The 24,933-nt window shown below is 38.9% G+C and overlaps 1 protein-coding gene across 1 annotated transcript; it reads right to left on the bottom strand.

Moving 5' to 3' along the window:
* Positions 1-585: 585 nt before the first annotated feature.
* On the bottom strand, positions 586-18,063 carry IL26 (interleukin 26). The gene is made up of 5 exons (XM_006740001.3): positions 17,893-18,063; positions 17,751-17,807; positions 17,444-17,578; positions 1,494-1,559; positions 586-1,170 (listed from the first exon to the last, which is right to left on the bottom strand). Exons 1-5 carry the CDS (start codon positions 18,061-18,063, stop codon positions 1,084-1,086), a joined length of 516 nt encoding a protein of 171 aa, XP_006740064.1. The 3' UTR covers positions 586-1,083.
* Between the last annotated feature and the right edge of the window lie 6,870 nt (positions 18,064-24,933).

Genomic DNA, 24,933 nt, shown 5'->3' on the forward strand with positions numbered 1-24,933 from the left:
AAAAAAAATTTTTTTTTAATTTAATTTAATTTAATTTAAAAAAAAAAAAAAGAAGAAAAAGAGGTGCCCAAATCCACACAGGCCTGGAGGAAGTCCTGCCTATTCATATCACAAAACACCACATCACGGTGGTATCTGTGTGCCGCAGAGGCACAAGGAATGCTTTGCGGAAGTGAACTGGCCGTGGGTCCCATACACTGCTCCCTGCAAGAGCCCACGCCTTGCACACCATAGCGGAGGGGCCAAGTCCACGTAACGCAAACACAGAGGTCCGTCCATATTAGTCATTTAACTGAAGGGCTAGCTTGGCAAGGAAGGCTTTTAAGCACTGAAAGGTTTCCTGTGGAGGAATCTGAACTGCACTGAGGCTTTTATTTGGCCCCTGTTGACTTTCCTTACTGCACAGCACCTGGAAAGAGCATTATCAAGCTCCACATCATCTCAGCTTGGTAACTTGTGGTCTTTGTGGCTTGAGTTATCATCTGTCAAAGGCCTTCCTGGTAAATGATTCCAAGCAGTTCATTTACATGTCTGTCCTATGTGATCACATCTGCTTGTCACCCATTGTACTCCATGAAATTCTAGCATGCTTTCATAGAAAGGACATCCAGGAGAAAGAAAGACAGTGTATTTAATTAAAATAAAAAATCTGTTAGGAGCTAAGTTCATACCGGGCATAATTAATAATCGTCAAACACTTAAATAGGTAATAATCATATACATAGCATCTATGTAAGTTGCAATAACAATATACTGTATCCCAGAAAGCTGTCATTTTTCCTCCACAAATATTATGTGAGTTAATTCTGATTATACAGCTTTAAATTAAATTTATACAATGTATCTAGGAATAATAAGACATGTTCAGGATGAAAGCATTCTTTGAAAATAAAGAAAAATGTACATATTAGTGACAATTTACGTATCTCCAAAACTTTATTATGTTAAATTCCCATAGTCTATTCTGCATCGTCTAAGTTGTACAAAAACTTTTTTAAAGAAATAGACTCTTACAAATGTATTTCCAGTAGTTCTCCTTATATTCCAAAATAGCAATCCAATCCATGCACTTGGCTCCTTGAGTTACTTAATGCTTTCCAGGAATTGTTTAATCCAGGAAAGAAGAATATCCAGTTCACTGATGGCTTTGTAGATTCCTTTGTTTCCAATCTGCAGATAAAGTGGAGATATAAAAGCAGAAAATTTTCACATTTTAAAAAATAGGGTACTCGGGGCACCTGGGTGGCTCAGTCGTTAAGCGTCTGCCTTCGGCTCAGGTCATGATCCCAGGGTCCTAGGATCGAGCCCCTCATCGGGCTCCCTGCTCGGCGGGAGGCCTGCTTCTCCCTCTCCCACTCCCCCTGCTTGTGTTCCCCCTCTCTCTGTGTCTCTCTCTGTCAAATAAATAAATAATATCTCAAAAAATAAAATAAAATAAAATAAATAAAAAATAAAAAACAGAGTACTCAAAAACAATGACTTGAAATACTTACCTCATAAAATGTTCTTTTCATCCTGGTAATCGTTTTCATCTCTCTAGCTGAGGAAGCACAGGAAATCTAATAAATCAACAGAAAACACAGATTATATTATTGAAGAGGCTCTGATAATACTTTCCCATCCATTCAGTAAACATTTATCGAGCAGGTATAATGTCCTGAGCATAGGTGTGCCCTGGCAGGTAAATAATAGTTGGTTTCTGTCATCACAGAGGTTATAGTTTCACGGGAGAAGCAGGTAATCAATTTAAAAACAGAAAGTTACAAATTATAAACTACAATGAAATCTGTAGTTTATATAGGAATTTACAGGAATGACCTACTTTCAATGGGATGGTCAGAGAAGGCTCTTTCGAAGAATGACATTTAAATTGAGATCTGAAAAATGAGAAGGAGCCAGTTGTATGAGGAAGTGAAGAAAGGAAAGAGGGTGTTGGGGAGGATGCACAGGAGAGAAAAACTCAGGTAGAGGAGAAGGCGTGCAAAGGCCCTGAGGTAGAAAGACTTAGTGCTTCCCAGAAAATAAAAGAATGACAGCATGGCTAGGGCAATCTAAGCAGGGAGATGTAGGAAGCATGGAAGATGTGGGAACTGACAAGAAAAAATCCCCTTTTTGAAAAATCACCCTGTCTGCTATGTGCATTGCATAGTACAATATTCAGGTATTGATTGCCAGGAGAAAGGACCAGGAAATATTACTTTCTTCAAAAGAAGAAGGAGCAGGTTGACATTTTGAGAAGATGGGCAGTAGCCAGGCCAGGAGAAACTGCCAGCCTCCTTTGTGGAGGTGAATTTCCAGTCCCAATCTAAGCACAGAAATTGCTTAGAAATCAAGTGGGAGGACATTAACTTTGTCCTCTATTCACCCCCACATTTCTATAGGGTTCATTAGAGAAAATGGAAGAAAAAGGTGAAAATGTCTAATTTATCTCTTTAGTCTTTACTCATAGAAGCTTCGTGCTGGAAAAGACCAAGGAGATTGTATAGGCCAATTCTTCTCAATTTACAGAAAAGGAAGCCAAGGCCCAGTGGTTAAGTCACTTGCCGAAGGTGTCACGGAGGTCCTATCCTCGTGATAAAATAGGGCCAGGCACATCAACAAAGATAACAGTAAAAACTCACAAAATGGAAGCAGCTAAATGACAACATTTGTTGAAAGAATCAAAACATGGCCAATGTCAACCAGCAGGTCCCTTGAGGCCAAAACACAAGGAGGAGGAGAGCAGGGAGAATGGGCAGCATGCAGGCTCCTTTCCTTTTCAAGAGGAGACAACTGAAATGATTTGGGCTACATCTCAAATGCTGTTGTGGGGTGTAAAGGTGGTGATGGTGTCACGACTGCCCAAATGGGGACTCTGCTTTCGGGTCAGACACTGCTTAGGAAGGAAGAGATCCTTCTTGTCAATGGGGCTTCCCTGAGTAAGCACAGAAGAGCTGCAGACACAGAACGTTCCGGTAAAGATCTGGTTTGCAGGATTTGCAAGCATGGCATTGGACTGCCCTGTGATAAGAGCCCTGAATTAAGAAGAGGACATTCCAACCCAGACCAGATGGAGGGAGGCCGAAACAGACAGCGACAGATCCGGGACAGTGGTAGCCAATGTCAGACAGTACAGTCAGAAAGAATCTATTCATTCATTAAGCAAAAGTTGGTGAAGTGCCTCTTGTGTGTCAGGCTTCAGTGCCAGACGCTAAAGACATGATGACAAAAAAAAAAAAAGAGTAAATAGGAGTTGTGGATAGGAAAATCAAGGAAATACCAGATCAACGTTAGAAGGTAAAAATTCAGCAGGTCCGGGACCTCTCTTCTTTATCCCAATTCCCCTTCAAGCGAAGACAAAAATACTGAGGAGATTGTTAGGGGAAAATAAGAACAGTCAACAGGTATCACGCTAGCATTACGTAGCAGGCACTAATCTGAAGGCTTCGATTATATTCATGCACTCGGTCCTCCCAACAATCCTATAAGATAGGTGCTATTGTTATCCTCATTTTACAGATCAGGAAACTGAACACAGAAGTTAATATTCTGCCTATGTTCACACAGTAAGAGGAAGAGCTGAGATCTTAACCCAAATATTCAGACTCCAGAGTCTGTACTTAAAACCATTCTATTATACTGGAAAAAAAAATAAAACAACAACAACAACCAGCATAACTTGGAAAAGATATTCCGACTAAGCCAGTCTCTTGTTGAAAACATTGAAAGTCCAGTTCCAAAGAGAGATTAGCTTAAAGATCTCTGCTCTGCATTACAGAAGGGAAATGCTGGAGATGGCTTTAAAGGGCTAAGCTGATTGGCAGAGAGAGAGAGACAGAGACAGAGATTTCAACTCGAAAATGGATGATATGATAATAAACAGAAGAAATCCCGTGTTTGTTGTGTGTGCGTGTGTGCTTCTTTTTCATTTGTTTTTCAGACTGGAACTACAAAAGGAAATTCTAGAACTAACCAAGTCTAGTCCAGCCAAGATAGTAGCTATGGAAAGAATTTAGAGAAGTCTTCCCACTAATTTATAAATAGAGAGTTTGATTAGATGCTAATTCCTTCTCACCCGAAATCATCTAATATAAAAGTAGTTGGTCCAAATCTTGCAATTGGATGAAAGAGAACATCAAGAAAATCAATACTTGCTTAATTCCAAGGCACAATATCCAAGTTCTTAGATGCAAAGGATCAACTACAAAGCCCAGAAGCAAGTCAGATGGCATAGTATCAAGCATGCATGTGCTAGGGCTTAAAGGTTTAACACCGACAGCGGGAAGCCAAAGAAACCAACCAAATTCTGGACAGTACAGAAGTTAAATATCAGTCAGGCATTCCTGCTGACTATGTCTCTGCCCGGAGAACTCCGACCTGCAGTTCATCCCACACCGGGTGGGAAGGACAAGAAAGGCATCTGACTTCACTCCATCTAAGAAGAGCAAGAAGAGTAGAAAAGGAGAAAACGAGGTTTGGCAAAACCACCACCACCACAGCAACAGCAAAAACCACTTACAGCTGCTGGTGTTGCCACTAGGGCTGTGCTGGTTTACGGGATGCTTTCTGGTGTTTCGAGTTCCATTTACTGTAAATGACCTCCTACTAAAGATCCTGCACAGAAGGTTCTCCTTTTCCTCACTGTTGTAAACATGTCTACAGACCCAGGAGGACAGCCAGGTTTTACAGTCACAATTCAGATGACTTATCTTGGAAAGAGAAATTTCTAAAGGAATGATTTCCTTTACCTTCTATTTCAGTGTATAGTTGCATTTGCTGAAAGCGATGCACGACATAGGGTGAGCCGTTTTACTGTAGGAATGGCTGCATGATTTGACAGACTTGACCAAAGCAGATAGGATCTAGACTCCAGGCCATTTGTCAGTAGGACTAGAATAACTAGGACTCAAAGAAAGTGTGGGATAGTCATGGAATAACTAACACCAGGCAACACTCTCAAGTTTATTTGAAAGAGAGAGGGAACAGGAGCGTGGGGGGAGGGGCATATGGAGACAGAAGGAGAGAGAATCTCCAGTAGACTCCCGATGAGCAAGGAGCCCCACGTGGGGCTCGATCTCTGGACCCTGAGACCATGACCTCAGCCGAAACCAAGACTCGGATGCTTAACCGACTGAGCCACCCAGGCATCCCGATTAATTTAATTTTTTAAAAGTAGCCTACAAGATAAAAATGGCCTTGGGGCACAAGGGCTGGTTCACAATCAACTGAGACAGACAGTGATGCAAATACTATGTGATAAATATTGTAATAAAAAAAAATACAATTTCTCTAAGACAGCAGAGGCAGCCTGACTGTGGGATCCCAGAAGGCTTCCAGAAGAAAAAACCAATTAGTTGCACCTTGAAGGGTGAATAAGATAAAGTGGCCGGAGCAGGGAGAAGGGACAAGCAGAGGAAGCTCAGCGCTCCAGCCTGAAGTGAGCAGAGATGATTTGGACGCCCTTCTGGTCTCAGCTAAAATGGCCAGAGTCAATGACGGGCGGTGTGGCCCTTAGCCTCCAGCCCTGCTCCAGCTTCTCCTGAGTCCTGCTTCCTACACAGCACCCAGCAGAAGTTGAGACCGGCTGAACCTGGCTGGAAGCATTTTCAAGGAGTTCTCAAAGGACAGAGACTTTACCAGTCAGTTTTTATTGTTCCAGCATCTGGAAGAGTATTCAGCAAATACTAGATGCTCAATAAATGTTCATTGAATGAATGACTCAATGAATACAATGCAAGAACCAGCTTACGGCTTCAGGGTTCACAAAGCCTATGGTTTAATAACAGAATGAATGTCCTGGGCACTCGTGAGCATTTTGGTTTGTTAAAAACAATTGGGCGAACAGATACAATCCGTAATTTTGTGACCCCAATCTCCTCATGTTTTGAATAATCATACAAATCTGTACTGTGTATCACAGCTAAAGCACAAATGGAAAATCCGTTTCCACTGATCATTCTGAGGAAATGAAAAATGTGCGTCAAGGACTAGACAGCTACATGCAGTATAGTCCTGCAGAGAACTAATTGCTCCGAGTGTATTCTCAAATGAACAACCTCAAATTCTTTCTCTGAAGAGTTCTATTATGTTACTTCTATCATAAACATATACAGCATTTTCACAACCTCTGGAAGAGTATAAAATCATACATAAAATCTTATATTGACCTCAGCATATGACTTCAGAATGGATTGTACCATCTCTTTTTGTTTTTTAATTTGTCTTCTTCTTCTTTTTTTTTTTTTGGTTTTGGTTTTGTTTTTAGTTGACCTTAATGGTTAACAGTTAACACAGTTCCGGGGCGCCTGGGTGGCTCAGTTGGTTAAGCGACTGCCTTCAGCTCAGGTCATGATCCTGGAGTCCCTGGATCGAGTCCTGCATCGGGCTCCCTGCTCGGCAGGGAGTCTGCTTCTCCCTCTGACCCTCCCCCCTCTCATGTGCTCTCTCTCTCATTCTCTCTCTGTCAAATAAATAAATAAATAAATAAATAAAACCAGTTAACACAGTTCCTACTCTGGCCATGACCTTGGTTTCCTGAAACATTCTTTCCCCCAGAATGCAAATGATAGATAAGGGATTCAATTAAATATTAAATTAATTTAATTTTGTTGTATGATAGCAAATGTAGAGTTTTAAGCAAATCTTATTAATTAACTTTCTGCAGTTTTTTATGTGAGGTCTTACAAATACGATCTCATGTGCATTTAAAATAACAGTTGAGAAAAGTATATCAGTGTAGCCCATTTTGAAAAAACTAAATGTCAGTTTGGCAAAAGTATGGGCTTTAAGACATTAATACAACACTACTAAGACCAGAAAGGTTTATAGGAAACCTAGAAAGGAAATTTTTTAATTAGTGTAAGAAAGCATAATTAAATTTGTGTCCAAAGAGCTTGCATGAAAGGAGGGAAAATGACTAAACTATTAGCCAAATTCATAATCAGACATTTAATTTTAAAAAACAAATGACAGATAGCCAATTCCTGAATAAATATAGATCAGAAGAGTTTACAAAACATTGTCTTATGTCTATAGTCTCCATAACTAATAGAATCATCTGACATAGATTTGTGTATATGATCTTGCTTACCTACAATAATCCTAGACCCTCATTCAACATTTCTCCACATTCCAGTCATAGAAAAAACTAGAAAGAGTTTCCATACCTTAAATACAGATACTAGGGTAGTATAACTTTATTGCAGATTTTTAAAAATTCTCAGTGTAACTGTTTATCAGAATGAGTCCATGCATGGAGTTTAACTGGACTTACTGTGGTGATCATTTCACAGTTGATACAAATACCGAATCATTATGTTGCTAATAAGATGTTATACATCAATCATATATCAATAAAAAGAGAATAAGTCCATGTAATTTAGCACCTGGAAGGATAGAGCTGTGCCCCATAATTTTGATAGAAAAGTTATATATCACTAACCAAGGAGTAAATTCGTCAACAAAGAGATTCTATAATATCATTAGAAAATATATTTATTCTATATTATCATTAGAAAATATATATTACCAAATATATTGGTTTAAATATATTTATTTAATATTTTTAATTATTCAAAAATCAATTACATTGAATAATATATTCAATTATTCAAAAATGATCTCTTTATCTTTAAAGAATTACTGTAAATTATACATATTATGCAAGTTAACACTAACATTGGCACTGAAAAGGAATTTGTTGTTTAGGTGAACCACTCCTTTGGAAATTGTTGAGAAAATATAATTGGAAGAAAATTAGTGTTCTGTGTAAAGAAAGCAATAAGAAACGACACTAACAATTTTAAGGAACTACTACATGCTATGAACTTTGGTATATTATCTCATTTAATTCTTCCAACAACCACAAGATGAAATTATTGGTATTGTTGAAGACAGGTTTTGGACTTTGCACTTAATGAGAGAATAACACAGGATTGGTCTCACTTCCTAATTCTGGTTTTATCACTTCAATCAATTGCAATTAAAAACCTGAAATTGGGGCACCTGGGTGGCTCAGTCGTTAAGCATCTGCCTTCGGCTCAGGTCATGATCCCAGGGTCCTGGGATCGAGCCCCACATCGGGCTCCCTGCTCAGCGGGAAACCTGCTTCTCCCTCTCCCACTCCCCCTACTTATGTTCCCTCTCTCACTGTGTCTCTCTGTAAAATAAATGAATAAAATCTTAAAAAAAAAAAAACAAAACCTGAAATTACCAGGATAAATAATTGGCAATGCTTCATAAGTTGGTAAGTTAGTTGCACTTGGGTATACAAATTACTTATTGAACACATTACAAGAAATCAAGACACCAATACTCTATTTGTCAAGACTTACCAGACTTTGAAATTAAATACATACAATAAATATAAAGAAATGTATCTAATCACCATTACTACTCAAGCTCTCAAAATGTTAATTAAAGTAGATCTTGAAATCTTAAAAATGAATGGAATTTTTTTTTCAGTTTCAATTTGGATCACTAGCAATTAGGCAAATTATTTTGTAAATTCAACTAAGCAACTATTAAGTTCCTTTTTAAGTCTGAGAGTATTTGAGTTCTATAAGAATCTTTAATGTCTTTTTTACATATACATAGGTCAACTACCCAAATACTATGGCTAGCAAAGATCATAAAAATAAAAATGTTTACATCACCCATAACTTATTTCCTTTGAATAATTATACCATCTTAATCACCCAAATCAGACTATTTTAATATGTAATATTTTATTAGGTACTGCAAAATGCCTAGAATGTTACCAAAAACAAGGAGATGACATTCAAATACAATGGTACTGGAATTCCAGACCAAATGGTCTACCATGAAAATTATCATGGTGCAGTCTCTTGGGAGTGGCTCAATAAGATGCCAGTCTTTTTTTTTTTTTTTTAAGATTCTTATTTATCTATTTGAGAGAGAGAATGAGAGACAGAGAGCACGAGAGGGAAGAGGGTCAGAGGGAGAAGCAGACCCCCCGCCGAGCAGGGAGCCTGATGTGGGACTCGATCCCGGGACTCCAGGATCATGACCTGAGCCGAAGGCAGTCGCTTAACCAACTGAGCCACCCAGGTGCCCCAAGATGCCAGTCTTAGTGGACTTACAAAGAATCCCAAAAGGCAGGAAGCTTGTAGAAATCAGAAAGATTCCTCAAAAATGAAAAATAATACAAGTCCATGAGTTAATAATAACACTAAGACAAAATAATTACTCATTGATGGCCTTGGAAGAATGTTAGAAAAGCAATTCCTTATATTGAAAACTGGTAAAGAAAAAGAATTAACTATTTGTGCTGCCTTTTTTGTATGATCAGTTTCTCAGGACAGCCAAGTGGTAAGGGGTAAGTTCTATTTATGGAATTACCCCACTTATAAATAAAGAAGGTATAATAGAATTTGTAAAGTATCAGTTTGCAATGCCTTATGAATAAATAGATCTAGATAATAATTAATGACTGCTAACATGATAAACATAAATGCCATATACTATGTGCCTCTGATGAAAAATACACAACACTACATATGAAGTGGTTCAGCTGAAATATCAAGCCTGAATTTGATCAAGAATCTATGCATAATTACCAATGTATGGAAAATAAAGAAAAAAAATATTAAATGAATCTATGAAAATTCAATCATCAAAATACAGACTATGAGAAACTTTGTAAGGCAAATGACCCAATATCTTTAACAAATAAATTGCAAGAAGAAGGAAGAAGAGGAGAAAAGAAAAAACCTAAAGAATTCATCCCCAATAGAACTGTACTACAAGATATGTTAAAGGAAATCCTTCAAAGAAAAGGAAAATAATGCCAGATAGAAACCTGGTTCTACACAAAAGAATGAAGAGTCTCAAAAATGGCAAAACACAAAGAGCTATAACTAACTATTAAGTTAACAAAAGGGATAAAATGAAATCATTTTAAAAATCAGGAAGAAGTCAGAAAAAGAGGAAAATGGAACAAAGAACAGGCTGGGTAAATAGAAGACAAGCAGGGTGGTAGATTTAACTCCAACCATATTAAAACCCAATCACTTAAAACTAAATGGCTTAAATCTACGAATAAAAAGATAGAGTGGATAAATACACACACAACCTAAATATGTGCTGCCTATAAGAAATCCACTGCAACTAAAAGGCACAAATAAGTGTAAAAGGACTGAGAAATATATCATGCTAATACTAATCAAAAGAAAGCTGAAGTGGTTCTATTTGTATCAGAAAAAGTAGGTTTCAGAACAAAGAGTATTATTAAGGACAATAGGGTACTTTTATAAAATAAAAGGGTCAATTCATCAAGATAACTTTGCAATCATAAATACTTATGCACCTAATAGCAGAATTTCAAAATACATGAACATCTACCATGAATACTGATAGAACTTCAAGGAGAAACAGAAGAAGCCACAGTTAATGTCAGAGATGTCAATAATTGATAAAATAAGTAGAAAGAAAATCAGCAAAGATATAGAAAAATTGAAAAACAGTAACCACCAATTGATCTAGTGGATATTTCTAGAAAAGCCCACCAAACAGCAAGACAGCTATTCTTTTCAAATACACAAAGAACTTTTACCAAAATTAACCAAATTCTGGGCCACAAACATGGCTCAATAAATACAAGAGGATTTGAGTCATATAAAGGATGCTCTCTGACCAGAATAAAATCAAATTAGAAATCAAAATCAAAAAGGCATCTGGAACAATCCCCAAATATACAGACACTGAATGATACCCTTCCAAATAACCGATGGATCAAAGAAGAAATCAAAAAGGAAATTAGAAAGTATTTCAAAGTGAATGAAAATAAAGCACAACATATCAAAGATTGTGGGATGTAGCTCAAGTTGTACCAAAAGGGAAATTTATAACGCTAAACTCCTGTACTGAAAAGATTAAAAAAAAAAACAAAAAACCTCAAACTGATAACTTCAGCTTCCACCTTAAGAAAACACTGAAAGATCTCGAGTTAGTGACCCAAGCTTTCAATGTAAGAAACCAGAAAGAAAAGAGTAGATTAAACTCAAATGTAACAGAAGAAAGGAATAATAAAGTTCAGAATGGAAATCAGGGAAATTGAAACAGAAAATAATAGAGAAAATCAATTAAACTAAAAACTGGTTCTTTGAGAAATCAATAAAATTGATGAATTTCAATAAAATTTCAGAAAAAAGGGTGAAGACAAAAAATACCAATATTGAGAATGAGAGAAGTGACATCTTCCTATACTATACAAAACATTAAAAAGTGAGGAAATAGCGTAAATAACTTGGTGGCTAAGATTTGGTAGATCTGATGAAATGAATAATCATTGAAAAACACAAGCTATCAAAGCTCACTCAAAAAGAAATCGATAACCTGACTAGCCTTGCATCTATTAAAAAAATAGAATATTTAGCTTAAAATCTTCCCACAAAGAAAACTCTAGGGACGCCTGGGTGGCTCAGTTGGTTAAGTAACTGCCTTCGGCTCAGGTCATGATCCCGGAGTCCTTGGATCAAGTTCCACATCAAGCTTCTGGCTCAGTGGGGAGCCTGCTTCTCCCTCTGACCCTCTCCCCTCTCATGCTGTTTCTCACTTTCTCGCGCGCACGCACTCAAATAAATAAATAAAATCTTTTAAAAAAAAAAGAAAACTCTAGGCAAAAATGGCTTCACTGGACCATTGGCTTCAAAAACGGCTTCAAAGGACCAATTCTATGCACTCCTTCCAGAAAATTCAAGAGGAGAGAATACTTTCCAACTTACTTAATGAGACCAGCATTATACTAATTCCAAAAATGAGACAACGATATTACAAGTCAAGAAAACTACAGACTAATGTCCCTCGTAAATGTAGATGCAAAAATTGTTAACAAAATTTTAGCAAATTGAACCTAACAATACATGATAGGGATAACACATTATTACCAGATAGAGTACATCCCAGAAATCCAAAGTTGGTTTAACTTTGAAAATCAATGTAATTTGTATCAATTGCTTAAAAAATAAAAATCACATGATCATCCCAATAGATGCAAAAAGGCATTGACCTAAATGGGAAACCTAAAACTAGAAAAATTCTAGATGAAAACATAGTAAAAATTCTTTGTGACCTTGTGTTAAATATAGATTTCTTAAATATGGCACAAAAGGTATGATTTTATGATTCACTGAAGAAAAAATTGATAAATTGGACATCATCAAAATGTAAAATGTCAGAGCACCTGGGTGGCTTATCAGTTAAGCATCTGCCTTCCACTCAGGTCTGTGATCAAGCTCCACATCGAGCTCCCTGCTTCTCCTTCCCCCTCTGCCCACCCCACCCCCAGCCCGCACTGGCTCTCTCTCTCTCTTTCTTGCTCTCTCTCAAATAAATAAAAATAAAATTTTAAAAATGTAAAATGGGGGCACCTGGGTGGCTCAATCATTAGGCGTCTGCCTTCGGCTCAGGTCATGATCGCAGGGTCCTGGGATCAAGCCCCGCATCGGGCTCCCTGCTCCGCGGGAAGCCTGCTTCTCCCTCTCCCACTCCATGTGGCATTTTCAAAAATGCTTGTGTTCCCTCTCTCGCTGTGTCTCTCTCTGTCAAATAAATAAAATAAAAAAATCTTAAAAAATAAAATAAAATAATGTAAAATGTCTTCTCTTCAAAAGACACTTTTAAAATAATGAGAAGATGTCATAGGCCAGGAGAAAATATTTGCAAATTATGTATCTGATCAAAGATTTGCATGCAGAATATATTTTAAGACACACATACTCAAAACTCAGTAAGAAAATAACCAAACTAATTTTTTTTCACAGGCAAAATATCCAAACAGACACTTCACCAAAGAAGATACATTGTTGGTAAACAGGCAAATCAAGAGATGCTCAACCCCATTAATGAGGAGATGCAAACTGAAAACACAATGTGATACCACCACCCTCCACCTACACGGGCTGGCATCGGTAAACATTGACTATACCACGTGATAGCAAGGATACTGAACTCTCACACACTACTGGTGAAAAATGTAAAATGGTACAAACTGCTTTAGAAAACAATTTGGCCATCTTTTACAAAATGTACACCTGACCTATAGTCCCTCTATTCCATTCCTATGTATTACCCAAGAGAAATGAGAATATCTGTCCCAAAACTTGTACCTGAGTACTCATAACAGCTTTATTTGTGATAGCCAAAAACTGGGAAGAGATAACCAACAGTAGGTGAACAGATAAATAAATTGTAGTATATCATTATAATGGAATACTACTTGGCAATAAAAAAGGAATAAATTATTGATACACTCAGTAACATGAATGAATCAAAATAATTATGCTGGGTGGAAAAAACAGACATAAAAGAGTATAACACATACACCATTTACATTAAATTCTAGGATATGGAAACAAAGCTATAGTGACAAAAGGCAGATCAGTGGTTCTCTGGGGACAGAGGGACAGGGGCAGAGAGGGAGGGGATCACAAAGGGGCACAAAGAAACTTTGGGGACTGATGGATATGTTCATTATCTTAATTGTGGTGATGGCTTCAGAAGTGTATATGTATGTCAAAACTACCAAATCATACACTTTAAACATGTTCAGTTAATTGTGTATCAACTATATCTCAATACTGTTAACAAATACATCATAAATATTAAACACACACAAAAATATATATGGAAAATGTATGTACTAGTTTTATGATTATGCTGATGCATGGGACTCTGAAACTTTTAGCAGGTCTAAAGCAACTTGTTTACCTTCCTCCAAGCTTCCTCCTTCTATACTGTTAATAAACGACCCCCCCCCCACTCAGCCCCCCAAGTAAGAACCCCAGACTCTACTCTCCTCCTCAGACTCTCCTCGCCCTTCCCTATGACACTAGAGTGCCAACACTCTACTCCAGGCGCATTATTGCAATGCTCTTCTCATTGTTTCTTCTCCCTCGAGCCTCACCCCCCAGCTACAACCCTCTACCGTCACCAACGAGGTCTTTCGGAAACATACAGAACTGATCATGCCACGCCCTTCAGTGGCTTTACATTCTCTTCAGGATACAGTCCTTATCCATGGCTAGTGCTATCATGCCTTACTCAACCAGGCCCTTACCAGCGTCTCCTGGCTAAAAGTCTAACCAACCAGCCTCCTCTTCCCATTCCCCAAGCCACTTCCCATTCCCACTCAACTACTTGCAGCTTCCTGAATAGGGTGTGTCGTTTCATACAAGCTTCTCCCCTGCCATCGCTGCCCCTCCAGAGAGCAGGGACCAAATCACACTGGCCTTTCTCACTCAGCACAGACCGGGAAAATACAGAAGCAGGCCGCCCTGCTGTAAGCCAGCTTGCAAAAAGTTAGTTTACAAAACTGACTTGTTTCTTTTCACCATTTTGTTTCAGGTGATTGGGTTTTCGTTTGTCTTCACAACACCATTTTCAGGAAAGCTCGATTTTGTCTCTTTCGCTTCCCTTCTTATTCATGAGAAGAAGATATTCGTAAGAAGAAATCATTCACTGACAAGAGCAGATGCTCGGTAAATTTATATTAAACAGATACCAGCTTCTGTTTTCAAAAATGCAAAATTATGACTGGGCAAAAGAGTAAACGCAAGGCAAGCACCTATTTCCCTAGAACAATGTCTGAGAAGGCTTTCCAAAGCTCAGGCTCATCCTCTGGTTTTCTTTTTCAGTTTCACAGAAGTGTTTGCTTTACCCCAGGGCATAAACTCCACAGTTTGTGAAACAAATTAACTGGAGCTAGCAACGCTTGGCTTCAGGTGGGAGAAAGTAAGGAGAGCCCCGAATTAGGCGGCGCTTGGGGAGGTTGATTGGATGTGTGCTCGTATGTGGCCACAAGGGGGGGCCAGCCACCTTGGTAAGTAGCCAAACCTGCGTGAGAGGCGCCCCGCTGCTCCCCTCCGCCGTGTGGCCCACGTCCCTGAAAGAATATCTTTACGGACAGAAGCGTCTTGACTGACAGGTCTCTTCAGGAAAACAACAACAACAACAATAACTCCAAAAACAAATCAAGGTAAACCAGAGTCCCTAGATAGTTGTATATTTTCTAAATGTTTCCTCTAGAACATTGCTTGGTTTCGCTTACAGCTATCATTATGTGTTCTCTAGCTATTTGAGGCGAGGAAACCGAACTGATGGGAAAACAGACATGGCTTAGGGGTTCCAGATGTCCAGAGACGCTACAGTATCAGGCAAGGATTTATTCTAGTGCCTCACCATCAACTTCATTTGAAATAACGTTAAATTAAATCGGATGGCTAATGCAATGAATAGCACCTACACAGAGGAGCCAGGGTTAAAACAAAAAAAAAAAAAAAGGAGAAAAACAGAATTCACTTAAAAAACAAAACAAACAAAAACAAAAAGACAAACAAAACCAGGCTGAAAAGGATGCCTGTCACCAGACACTGAAATCCAGGGAGCAGCTAGCTTGTTCCTTTAGACTCACTCTAGCCTATAGTGACTGACTCACATCGCATTATTTCCCCTATATCAAGTCCTTCAAGGGATATTCTCTTTCTCTTCAAATCTTTCAGCGGTGAAAATGCTCTTACTGGGGGGTAATAATAACTTAAGTTTAGGGGGAATGAAATATAAAATTATATGATAATTCAGCTTAAATTTAAGAGACTATACTATTTACTGTCTTTTTTTTTAAGATTTTATTTATTTATTTGAGATAGAGAGAGCGAGGGAGAGAACAAGAAAGCGAGATCACGAGCAGTGGGGGAAGGGTAGAGGGAGAAGAAGACTCCCCACTCAGCAGGGAGCCCAACGACGTGGGGCTCGATCCCAGGACCCCGGGATCACAACCTAAGCTGAAGGCAGACGCTTAACTGATTGAGCCACCCAGGCACCCTACTATTCACTGTCTTAATAAGATGACCTCATAGGTCAAGATAGAAAAAGCCAAAGATAAGTAAGTTTCTTTCCCCGAGTTTAGGCAAGGGAACTGGCCCAGAGCATTCTCTCTCTTCTACAGAGGTACCAGTTGGTAATTCTTCTCATTGCACTTATTTGAATGGAATAGGAGAGTTTATGAAACGCCATGCAACCCAAGTCTCAAACAAGGACATAACTTAAATACAAACTAACCAAAGAAAAGGAGAAGGCAAAAGGAGAAGGAGTGTAAATTCTTTACCTAACTGATCAACTCACCCGCATAAAATGCCACTGTGCTGTGGTCTGCAACTTGAGATCCTGAGCACTTTTATGGACCACAAGGAAAAGACATCCTAGCTCTTAAGAAATAAAAATCCGAAGCATGAGAGACTATGGACTCTGAGAAACAAACTGAGGGTTCTAGAGGGGAGGGAGGTGGGGGGATGGGTTAGCCTGGTGATGGGTATTAAGGAGGACACGTATTGAATGGAGCACTGGGTGTTATATGCAAACAATGAATCATGGACCACTACATCAAAAACTAATGATGTAATGTATGGTGATTAACATAACATTAAAAAAAAAAGAAATAAAAATCCGCCTCCAACTGCCCAGCGTTTAAGTCTCAGTGACCATAATACCCCAGAGTAGAGAGCTCGTCTCCACCTGGCAACCCAAGGACCGTCATAATTATCACTGCTCCACTGTCTCACCTCCTGCAAGGTGCAATCACAAGAGGCTGAGAAGGCATCCTTGGAACCCGAACAAGATCACAGAAAAGATCCACCACTCCCCACAGAGGCAAGTCAACTACTATTGCACGCATCCTGGCTTAATTGTTTTGCTTTGTTTTGTTTCATTTTTCTGCACTGGTCTTTATTACTGTGGATATTTATAGAGAAGTTTGGTCACTTTTACCTTCCTAATGAGTTCCGCATTGTTTATGGTGACCATGACCATACCGCAGCATCACGTAATTTAAGCACCAAAGAAGACATACTGCCCTTTTTAAAAGTTTGTAAAGTTTTGACTGAGACTATGCCTTAAAAAGGACATAACTATTTTAAAAAATTAGTTAAATAACTAAGAAAAAAGTAATCTAACAGCCCTCATCAATATGAGTAGGAAAGAAAGAAAGAAAGAAAGAAAGAAAGAAAGAAAGAAAGAGAAAGAAAGAAAGAGAAAGAAAGAAAGAAAGAAAGAAAGAAAGAAAGAAAGAAAGAAAGAAAGAAAGAAAGAAAAAGAAAGAGCGAGCGAGCCTAGAATAGTGTCTGGCAAACTTAAAAAATATTTATTAAGTAAATGAATGAATCTCTTGGGAGATGATAAGTAAATAAACATTGAGGATCATTCTGTGTCATTTTAGACCTTCAATATGTCTGAGGTGCCACTCTGTAAGAAATAATAAACAAAGTGGCATTATGAGTTATACATGCTTATTCAGTGCTGGTTCACTGACGATAAACTGTCCATTTGGACCACAAGCCAACAATTAGAAAGCCCCGTTTACTCACCCTTCCGTGTGGAGACAGCTTCCTACATGCTGGTTTCTAGGTAGGTTTCTAGGCTCAAACTCACCGTATTTGCTGTGCATACTTACGCAGCAGCTCAACTGCTGCCTAAGGCTATGAAGTTCTTCCACAAAATGTATTTCCCTGCAGACTTGTAACTGGAGTTGACCAAAAACATCTTCCATGAAGAAGGACAGAAGCTGTTCTTGGAATCTGCAGCTTTTCTATAAATGACATATAAGAAATTGCCTAAGGTAAAGCACCAATAGCTTTTGTAAAATGTCGCTGAAATACCCACCTGATTATTACTTAATGGCCATCTGGAAAAATTAAAATGCAGGGGAGAAAGCATCAAGCAAGTAGAAAAACGAAAAAGACATAAACCCTCTGGCTTACCGTAAATAGCTTTTTTGTTTTCTTTTTTAATAATCGTATATTTTTTATGTGGTCTTCCTACAATAAAACAAAGAGAACTAAGTTTCATCCAGAATGACAAATGTCTTTTCGGCCATCATTTTAAGCAGAGCCCAATACTTACTGGAATTGTTGCTTTGAGCTGTGCTGCCTTGACATACAGCATGTCAACAGCTTGGGACAGTGTTCCCCTTGGGTAACAACCTTTCACGGAGGAAGATGGCCTGTGCTTGGCAATGGCAAGAGACAGAGCGGCCAACAGCAACCCAGACCTCCAAATGCAATCCACCTGCATTTCCCTCCACCCCACTCCGGGCTCATGTCACTGGTGGCAGCCAGAGAGTTCTTGTGCTGGTGAGATGATCGGATAACCTACTTACATGAGCTCTCAAGGCCACCTCTCCGATGAGATGCTGTGGTAGATAACTTACAGTGTATATAGAGGAAGATCACTTTGGTTGTTCTGGTTTTTTAGAGCTTGCTTCATAACCAAAACTACTTTGACCACACTATCTGTGACGTTTAGAAAAAGCTCAAGTTTACTGGTAAAAGTTGGGGCCCCCTTTTAAAAAAATGTCAGAATTTCAGTTGCATATCACAACAGATTCATTATTTTTAAAAGTCATGCCAAGCCAGTAAGAGACTGATCTCCAGGAGGCTGTGTGATTTTTTTTAATTCCCATATGGGAAAAACAAAACAAAAACCTCCTTTCTAACCAATATCTGCCCCCCCCAAAAAAAAATTAACTAAAGGTAGATTGGACAGCCCTGGGAAACCCGCTCATGATCTCATATGGGTGTTACATGTCTCCCTGGCCAAGCCCTTCACCCAGCACCCCCCCTCCCTCAGGGACCACCATTCTTCAGCCAGCATCAAGACCCAAGAGAGGACTTCTCCAGTTTTTCTCAAGAATCTTTCCAGCTCAGAAATTGTAGCCCCCCCCTAACATATTCAAGATTTGTTTGGCACAGGACCTGGGATTAAGGCTCACAGTTTAGTAAATTCTCTATCATCTCTGTCCAAAATGACCACCCAGACTTCCCCTCTAGCTCTAGACTTCAAGTAGTATGTACATTTCTTGAGGAAAGAGACCCAAACTTTCCATCTCTGAATCCTCAGCATCTCCCATGGTGCCTCCTCTAAAGAGGTACATCCAATATTAGTTGACTAAATACTTTCCTTTCCACATCATGAAATGCTACTGTAACTGCATTGTTTTTTAATTTATTCCATCAACAAATTTCTGTCAAGGCTCTGCTTATACAAAGACCAGTGCTAGATACTAGGGGGCTATAAAGGCAGATGCTCCATGGAATCCTGTCCTCAGTTCTGTCCCAGTTCTCCTTATGGTGGTAGGTATGGTTCATTTGAGGTAGCAGCCCCAAGAAGAAGAGGACGTAGCCCAGAATCATATAATGAGAAGCAGAGACAGGCCACCAAAGCCTAGCAGGCATAGAGTTAATGTAGACCTGGGTAAGGCAATACTAGGAATCAGGGCATGAGCAAGAGATGCCTCAAAATTCAGCAGAGTCAGTAACAAGCATCAGAATCCAAGACTAATGTCTAAACCAAGACAACCAGGCTAGCAAAGGGGCAAGGAGAAAGTATGAATGAAAGGTCCAAACACTTGGGAATATTTCCTGCTGTTTCAAAAAGGAAGCAGATTTGGAAGGGCCCCAGCCTCATCTGCACAGGACCACCTCTGCTGACGAAGACTCAGCCTCTGAAGCAATATGAGAACTGTTTTACAAAGAGCTACAGCAGAAGACCGCTGCTTGGGAGTGCAAAGGGGGGTTCACTGAAATTTTAGAAAAATTCAGGAAAAGGGAGAATTATTTTTAGCTGGGTGTAGCTTAAGCTTTAAGTTTGAACTGGGACATGAAATACCCTAAGGGGTGTGTGTGTGTACGTGTGTGTTTGAACTGAGTAAATGCCTATTATTCAAAATTCCTTTAGACAAAAGAGCTGGAACACCAGGGGTCAAAAGCCCAATGCCTTCAGAGGGTGTGGGATTAACGTAAACACCCTGAGTGGGTGGATATAGGACAATTGGGACTAAATTGCTTATTTGCCCACCAAGCCTAAAAGCTGCCTAATTCTATAGCCTATTAACACACTGAATGGGTGCACTGAAAGGACCATAGAAATACTTCCGGGAGCTGTGTACTGCCTTGAGCAGCTAATTTGAGGTCCCTGGTGTGTACCAACAAAACAGAAGTGCGACGCAAATGGCTAATATTGATAAATGAAGTCAGTGTATGTTCTGTTTTTTGACTCCTGCTAGTTGCATTTACATCAATGTCTCATGTCTCTCAAACCATCATGACCCAAGGAAGATCATACACATCCAAGGATGCCTCTCCTTTGACGCAAGGAAACTGGTCATTTCCTTATGACTGAAAGCATAGTGATCCTGTGCCTTAGTTGGTACATCTGTCTCATTAGGGTCCTTCAAACAATCAAATCTGATCTCAAAGGATGAGTAATGATTAATATAAGGATGATACTCAAAATTCAGGTCCTGAAGACAATTCCAAAAGGGGGCTCCAAAAGTGTCCCAAATAGCAGAAGAACCATTAGAATAAGTACATAATGTCCTTGGGGCACCAGTCTGAAACAAAGGCTCTGCTCATCTGGAGGTATTTTTATTATATCACTTTCACAAGTTCCTTATACAGAACTATATAAAAATGGCTATTAATTACAAGGAGATTTGGTTTTGAAACTCAGATCCAACTATGCTACGAGTTGTACAGCCATGGGAAAGTTACTAATCCTCTCTGAGCTTCAGTTTTTGTCATCATTCAAATGGTACAATAATTGTACCTACTTCAGAGGGCTGTCTTGAGCAACAAATATTGTGCTCAGCACAATACCAGCAATAGATGCACTCTGGAAGTGGTTTTTGCTATTGCATTATTATTTTTCAAATAATAAATGTGTCTCAGTCTGTCCAGGCCCTATAACAAAACACCACAGACTGGATAGCTTATAAGCAACGGAAATGTATTTCTCACCACTCTGAAGGCCAGACCGTCCGAGATCCACATGTCAGTATGGTCACACTCTGGTGAAGGCTCTCTTCTGGGTTGCAGACAGCCAACCTCTCCCTGTATCCTCACATGGGAGAGAGGCAAGGGATCTCTCTGGAACCTCTTTTATAAAGGCACGAATCCCATTCATGAGGACGCGGCCCTCATGGCCTACCCACCTCTCAGAGGCCCCACCTAATACCATCACCTTCGGGTTTAGGTTTCAACATACAAATCTGAGGAGGAGGGAGGCACAAACATTCAGACCATAGCAAAATGCATGTGCAATAAATACTCTGAATAATGTTGAAGTTTATCACAAGCTTTCAGAAGTTTGGAGAGATGGTTGAAGAAAGTGAGAAAAGTGAAGGATGCACAATGATCTGACAATATTTCAAAGAGTATGTGGCATGAGGAAGTCAGTTTACCCCACACACATCCAGAAAGCAGACTAGGACCATTAGGTGGTTATTTTAGGGCTGCCACTCCTACATAATGTATAGGAGAACATTAAAGCAATTGATCTGCCCAGAAGCATAATTGGCTACCCCAATTCCCAAATGCCGCCATGGCAGCCATTTCCCTTAAAATTCAGCTCTACCCCCACACACCCAAAAGAATGCTAGCTGCGCTTTCTGATATGGTCAAGCATATCCAATGAGCAAAGGGAGGCTCACGCAGAGAATCACAGCTCACTTGGAGATCTCTGTGATTGCAACTTTGTATCTGCTCCTCTGTAGGAGGGGGAAACAAAACAAAACAAAACAAAAAAACCCAATTGGGATTCCTAAATTGCTAACCCATTTCGTTGACTCTAAGACACATTTGTGGTTTGGCTTTTTTTCCCCCACATTTTAATATCTCTGAAATTACAACATGTTTTATGATCCATAGAGTCTGATAATTACATCACCAAGTCAGCCCCTGGTGCTGTAGTCCCTTCCTGTGCAGTCCCTTCCAGTCGTGCCCCTACTTGGAACTGTATGCATGGCTGTTACTACATGTGTTTTTAATTACAACTCAAATATCTTTAGAAAGATTGCACTATGATTCAGCAATGAAATAAAAGTTAATGTGTTCACAGAAAGGCACAGAACAACGGTGGGATGCAAATCTGCTATTAGAGAAGCAAATATTTGTCTTTGGAAGAGTGACTAAAATTACATATTTTTTTACAAGGCAACAACCGAGTGCTAAATGGTAAGAAAGCAAAGACTGATGAATCACTGAACTCTACCTCTGAAACTAATAATACACTACATGTTAATTAATTGAATTTAAATTTTTAAAAATAAATAAAAATAGGTCATTCTTATATCCCCCAGAAAGTAAAATAGTATTTAATGCTTCAAACTATCTTCTAAATGATGCCCTTGTGTCCTCAATGCAATTGCAGCCCTTTAATAAGCTTCACTTAATAAATACAACTCCTAAGATTTGAGAGAGCTCATATAGCAGTTGCATGCAGAACAAATTATTTCCTAGGGCATGGATAACATGGACTCAAAATTGTAATTTGTCGTAAATACATACTACAAATGTAATATACAATGAGAATTTTTTCATATAGATACCTAGTTGTTCCAGTCACATTTGTTGACATGACTGTCATTTTCCCCATTGAATTTTCCTGGCGCCTTTGTTGAAAATCAATTAATTGTATATGTGTGAGTCTATTTCTGCATTCTATTGGGTCCCATTCATCTATTTACACCAATGTTACACTATCTTGATGACTGTAGAGCTTCTTAGTAATTCTTGAAATCAAGTAGTGAAGTCTTCCAGTATCCTTTTTCAGGATCATTTTGGCTCTTCTATATCCTTTGCAATTTCACATTAACTTTACAACCAGCTTGTAAATTCTTTTAAAATTATCCTACGGGAGTTTTGACTGGATGGCCGTAACTTTAGAGAGGGTAGACATAATAATAATATAGAGGCTTCCAATCCATGAACAATTTACCATTCCATTTATTTAGATATTTAATTTCTCTCTATAATATTTTATGGTTTTCATTGTACAGGTTTTGCACATTTTTTGTTAAATTTATTTATCCCTAAGTAGTTTACACTTTGATTTTCTTGTAAATGGTATTATTTCTTAGTTTTATGTACGGCCCAGTAACATAAGATATATCTTGGTGAATGTTCAATGTGCACTTGTAAAGAATGTGTACTCTACAGTTACTGGATCATCTAAATATGTCAGGTCAAGTTGGTGAGAATGTCACTTAAATCTTCTATATCCTTACTGATATTTTGTAATTTATTCTATCACATACTGATAAAGGAGTACTAAAATCTCCAAAAGAAGAAGAAGAAGAAAGAAGAAAATAAGAAGAAGAAGAAGAAAGCTTCACATCATAGATTAATTAGCAGCAGTTTTTCCTTTCTTGGAGATAAATAAAATACTGGTACAACTTTGAATGTATGGTATCTTAAATTTGTCGAAATACAATGATTAATGACCTCAGTGATTGGCATAATTCCTTAGGATCATAAATCCTAAAATCTATAAAGTTATAAATAAGAAGTAGATGGATCTATCTTAAACCAGTTATGCCATTAAAAAACCCAGAAATCCAATAGGTCTTTTCCAGGATAGAGCCAGAAGATATAGGTAAGAAATAGTCATAGATTGATCAAAATACTTAATACAACGACATCTTGGCTTTTTCCTTTCAGAAAAGGTTGGTTCCTCTCTATCAGACAGTTCCACCCAGGAAAGATGTTTATCCTGTGTTTACATCATCAGAGAAATGGATGAGACCAGGCTAGAGAAGGAATGAAGAGTGCTGTAAATGGTCTGGATGGGAAAGAAAGGGGATATGGAAGCTGGACTCACGGAACAGCATGAAGAGGAAAAGTGCATGAAAATCCTCTGAGAATCTCAGCCTGTGTTCCCTGCCCTGTGCCAGGTGGCTTGTACTCCATATGGTTTCCCCCTTCATCGTTAATTCATTCAGTCACCAAATATTTTTTGAGTGCTGGTTATCTCCCAGGCTTACTGAGGCTTAGAATGCATCAATAAACAAAACAGAAAATTGCTGATTTCGTACAACATTCTTGTGGTAGTGGAGAAGGGAGAAGACAAAAAATAAGTAAACACGATCAATATAACTTATTATGTAAGTTATACATGGTTGGAAAATGATAGATGCTTTGGAGAAAATGGAATAGAATAAGGAAGGTTGGTGCTCAGATGGGGAGGGGTTGTAAACAGGATGATCACAGAAGACTCAATGGAAAGGTAACATTTAAGCAACAGTAGAATGAAGTAAAGGAGTAAGTCGTGGGGATACCTATTCAGTCAAAAGTCACAGTCAGTGCAAAGACCTTAGGGAAGGTGTATGCTTAGCATGTTCAGTACAGCTAGGAAGACTGTGTGATCAAACTAGAGCAAGTGAGGAGGGCAGAAGAATGTGATGTCAAAGAGGAAACGTGGACACAGGTCACAGCCCTTAAAGCTGTTAGTGGGACTTCAGCTTCCAGTCTTGGTCATATGGGAGATTTGAACAAAGGAGGTGTATCATCTGACATCGGTTCTTTAAAAAGAAAACAGGACCCAAATATCTGTGAATGAATGAAGGGATAAACCAGGTATAACATATCCATACAATGGAATGTTAGTCATAAAAAGGAGTGAAGTACTGACACGCTGCAGCATGGATAAACTTGAAAACAATATGGTACCTAAAAGACCCTGAACACAAAAGATCACATATTGTATGATTTCACTTCTGGGAAATATCCAGAATGGGTAACTATATAGAGACAGAGAACAGTTTGATGGTTGCCAGGGCTGAGAGGAGGGGGAATAGGGAGTTACTGCTGGCTTCCCTTTGGGAGTGATGAAAATGTTTTGGAACTGGTTAGAAGTGGGGGTTGTGCAGCATTTTGAATGTACTCAATGCCAACGAATTGCTCATTTTTAAGTGGTTAATTTTATATTATGTGACTTGCACCTCAATAAAAGGAAAGAAGGAAGGAAAGGAAGAGAAAGGAAAGGAGGAGGAGGGAAGGAGAAGAAGGAAAGGAGAAGGAAAGAAAGAGAGAAGCAAGGAGAGCCCAGCCGCTGAGGCAGCAGGAGGGAAAGAAACCACCTGAGTCATAGCTACACCAAGCCTTATCT

This window comes from Leptonychotes weddellii, chromosome 5 (genome assembly GCF_054177405.1).
Source record: "Leptonychotes weddellii isolate Sample4059 chromosome 5, ASM5417740v2, whole genome shotgun sequence".
Taxonomy (NCBI): Eukaryota; Metazoa; Chordata; class Mammalia; order Carnivora; family Phocidae; genus Leptonychotes; species Leptonychotes weddellii.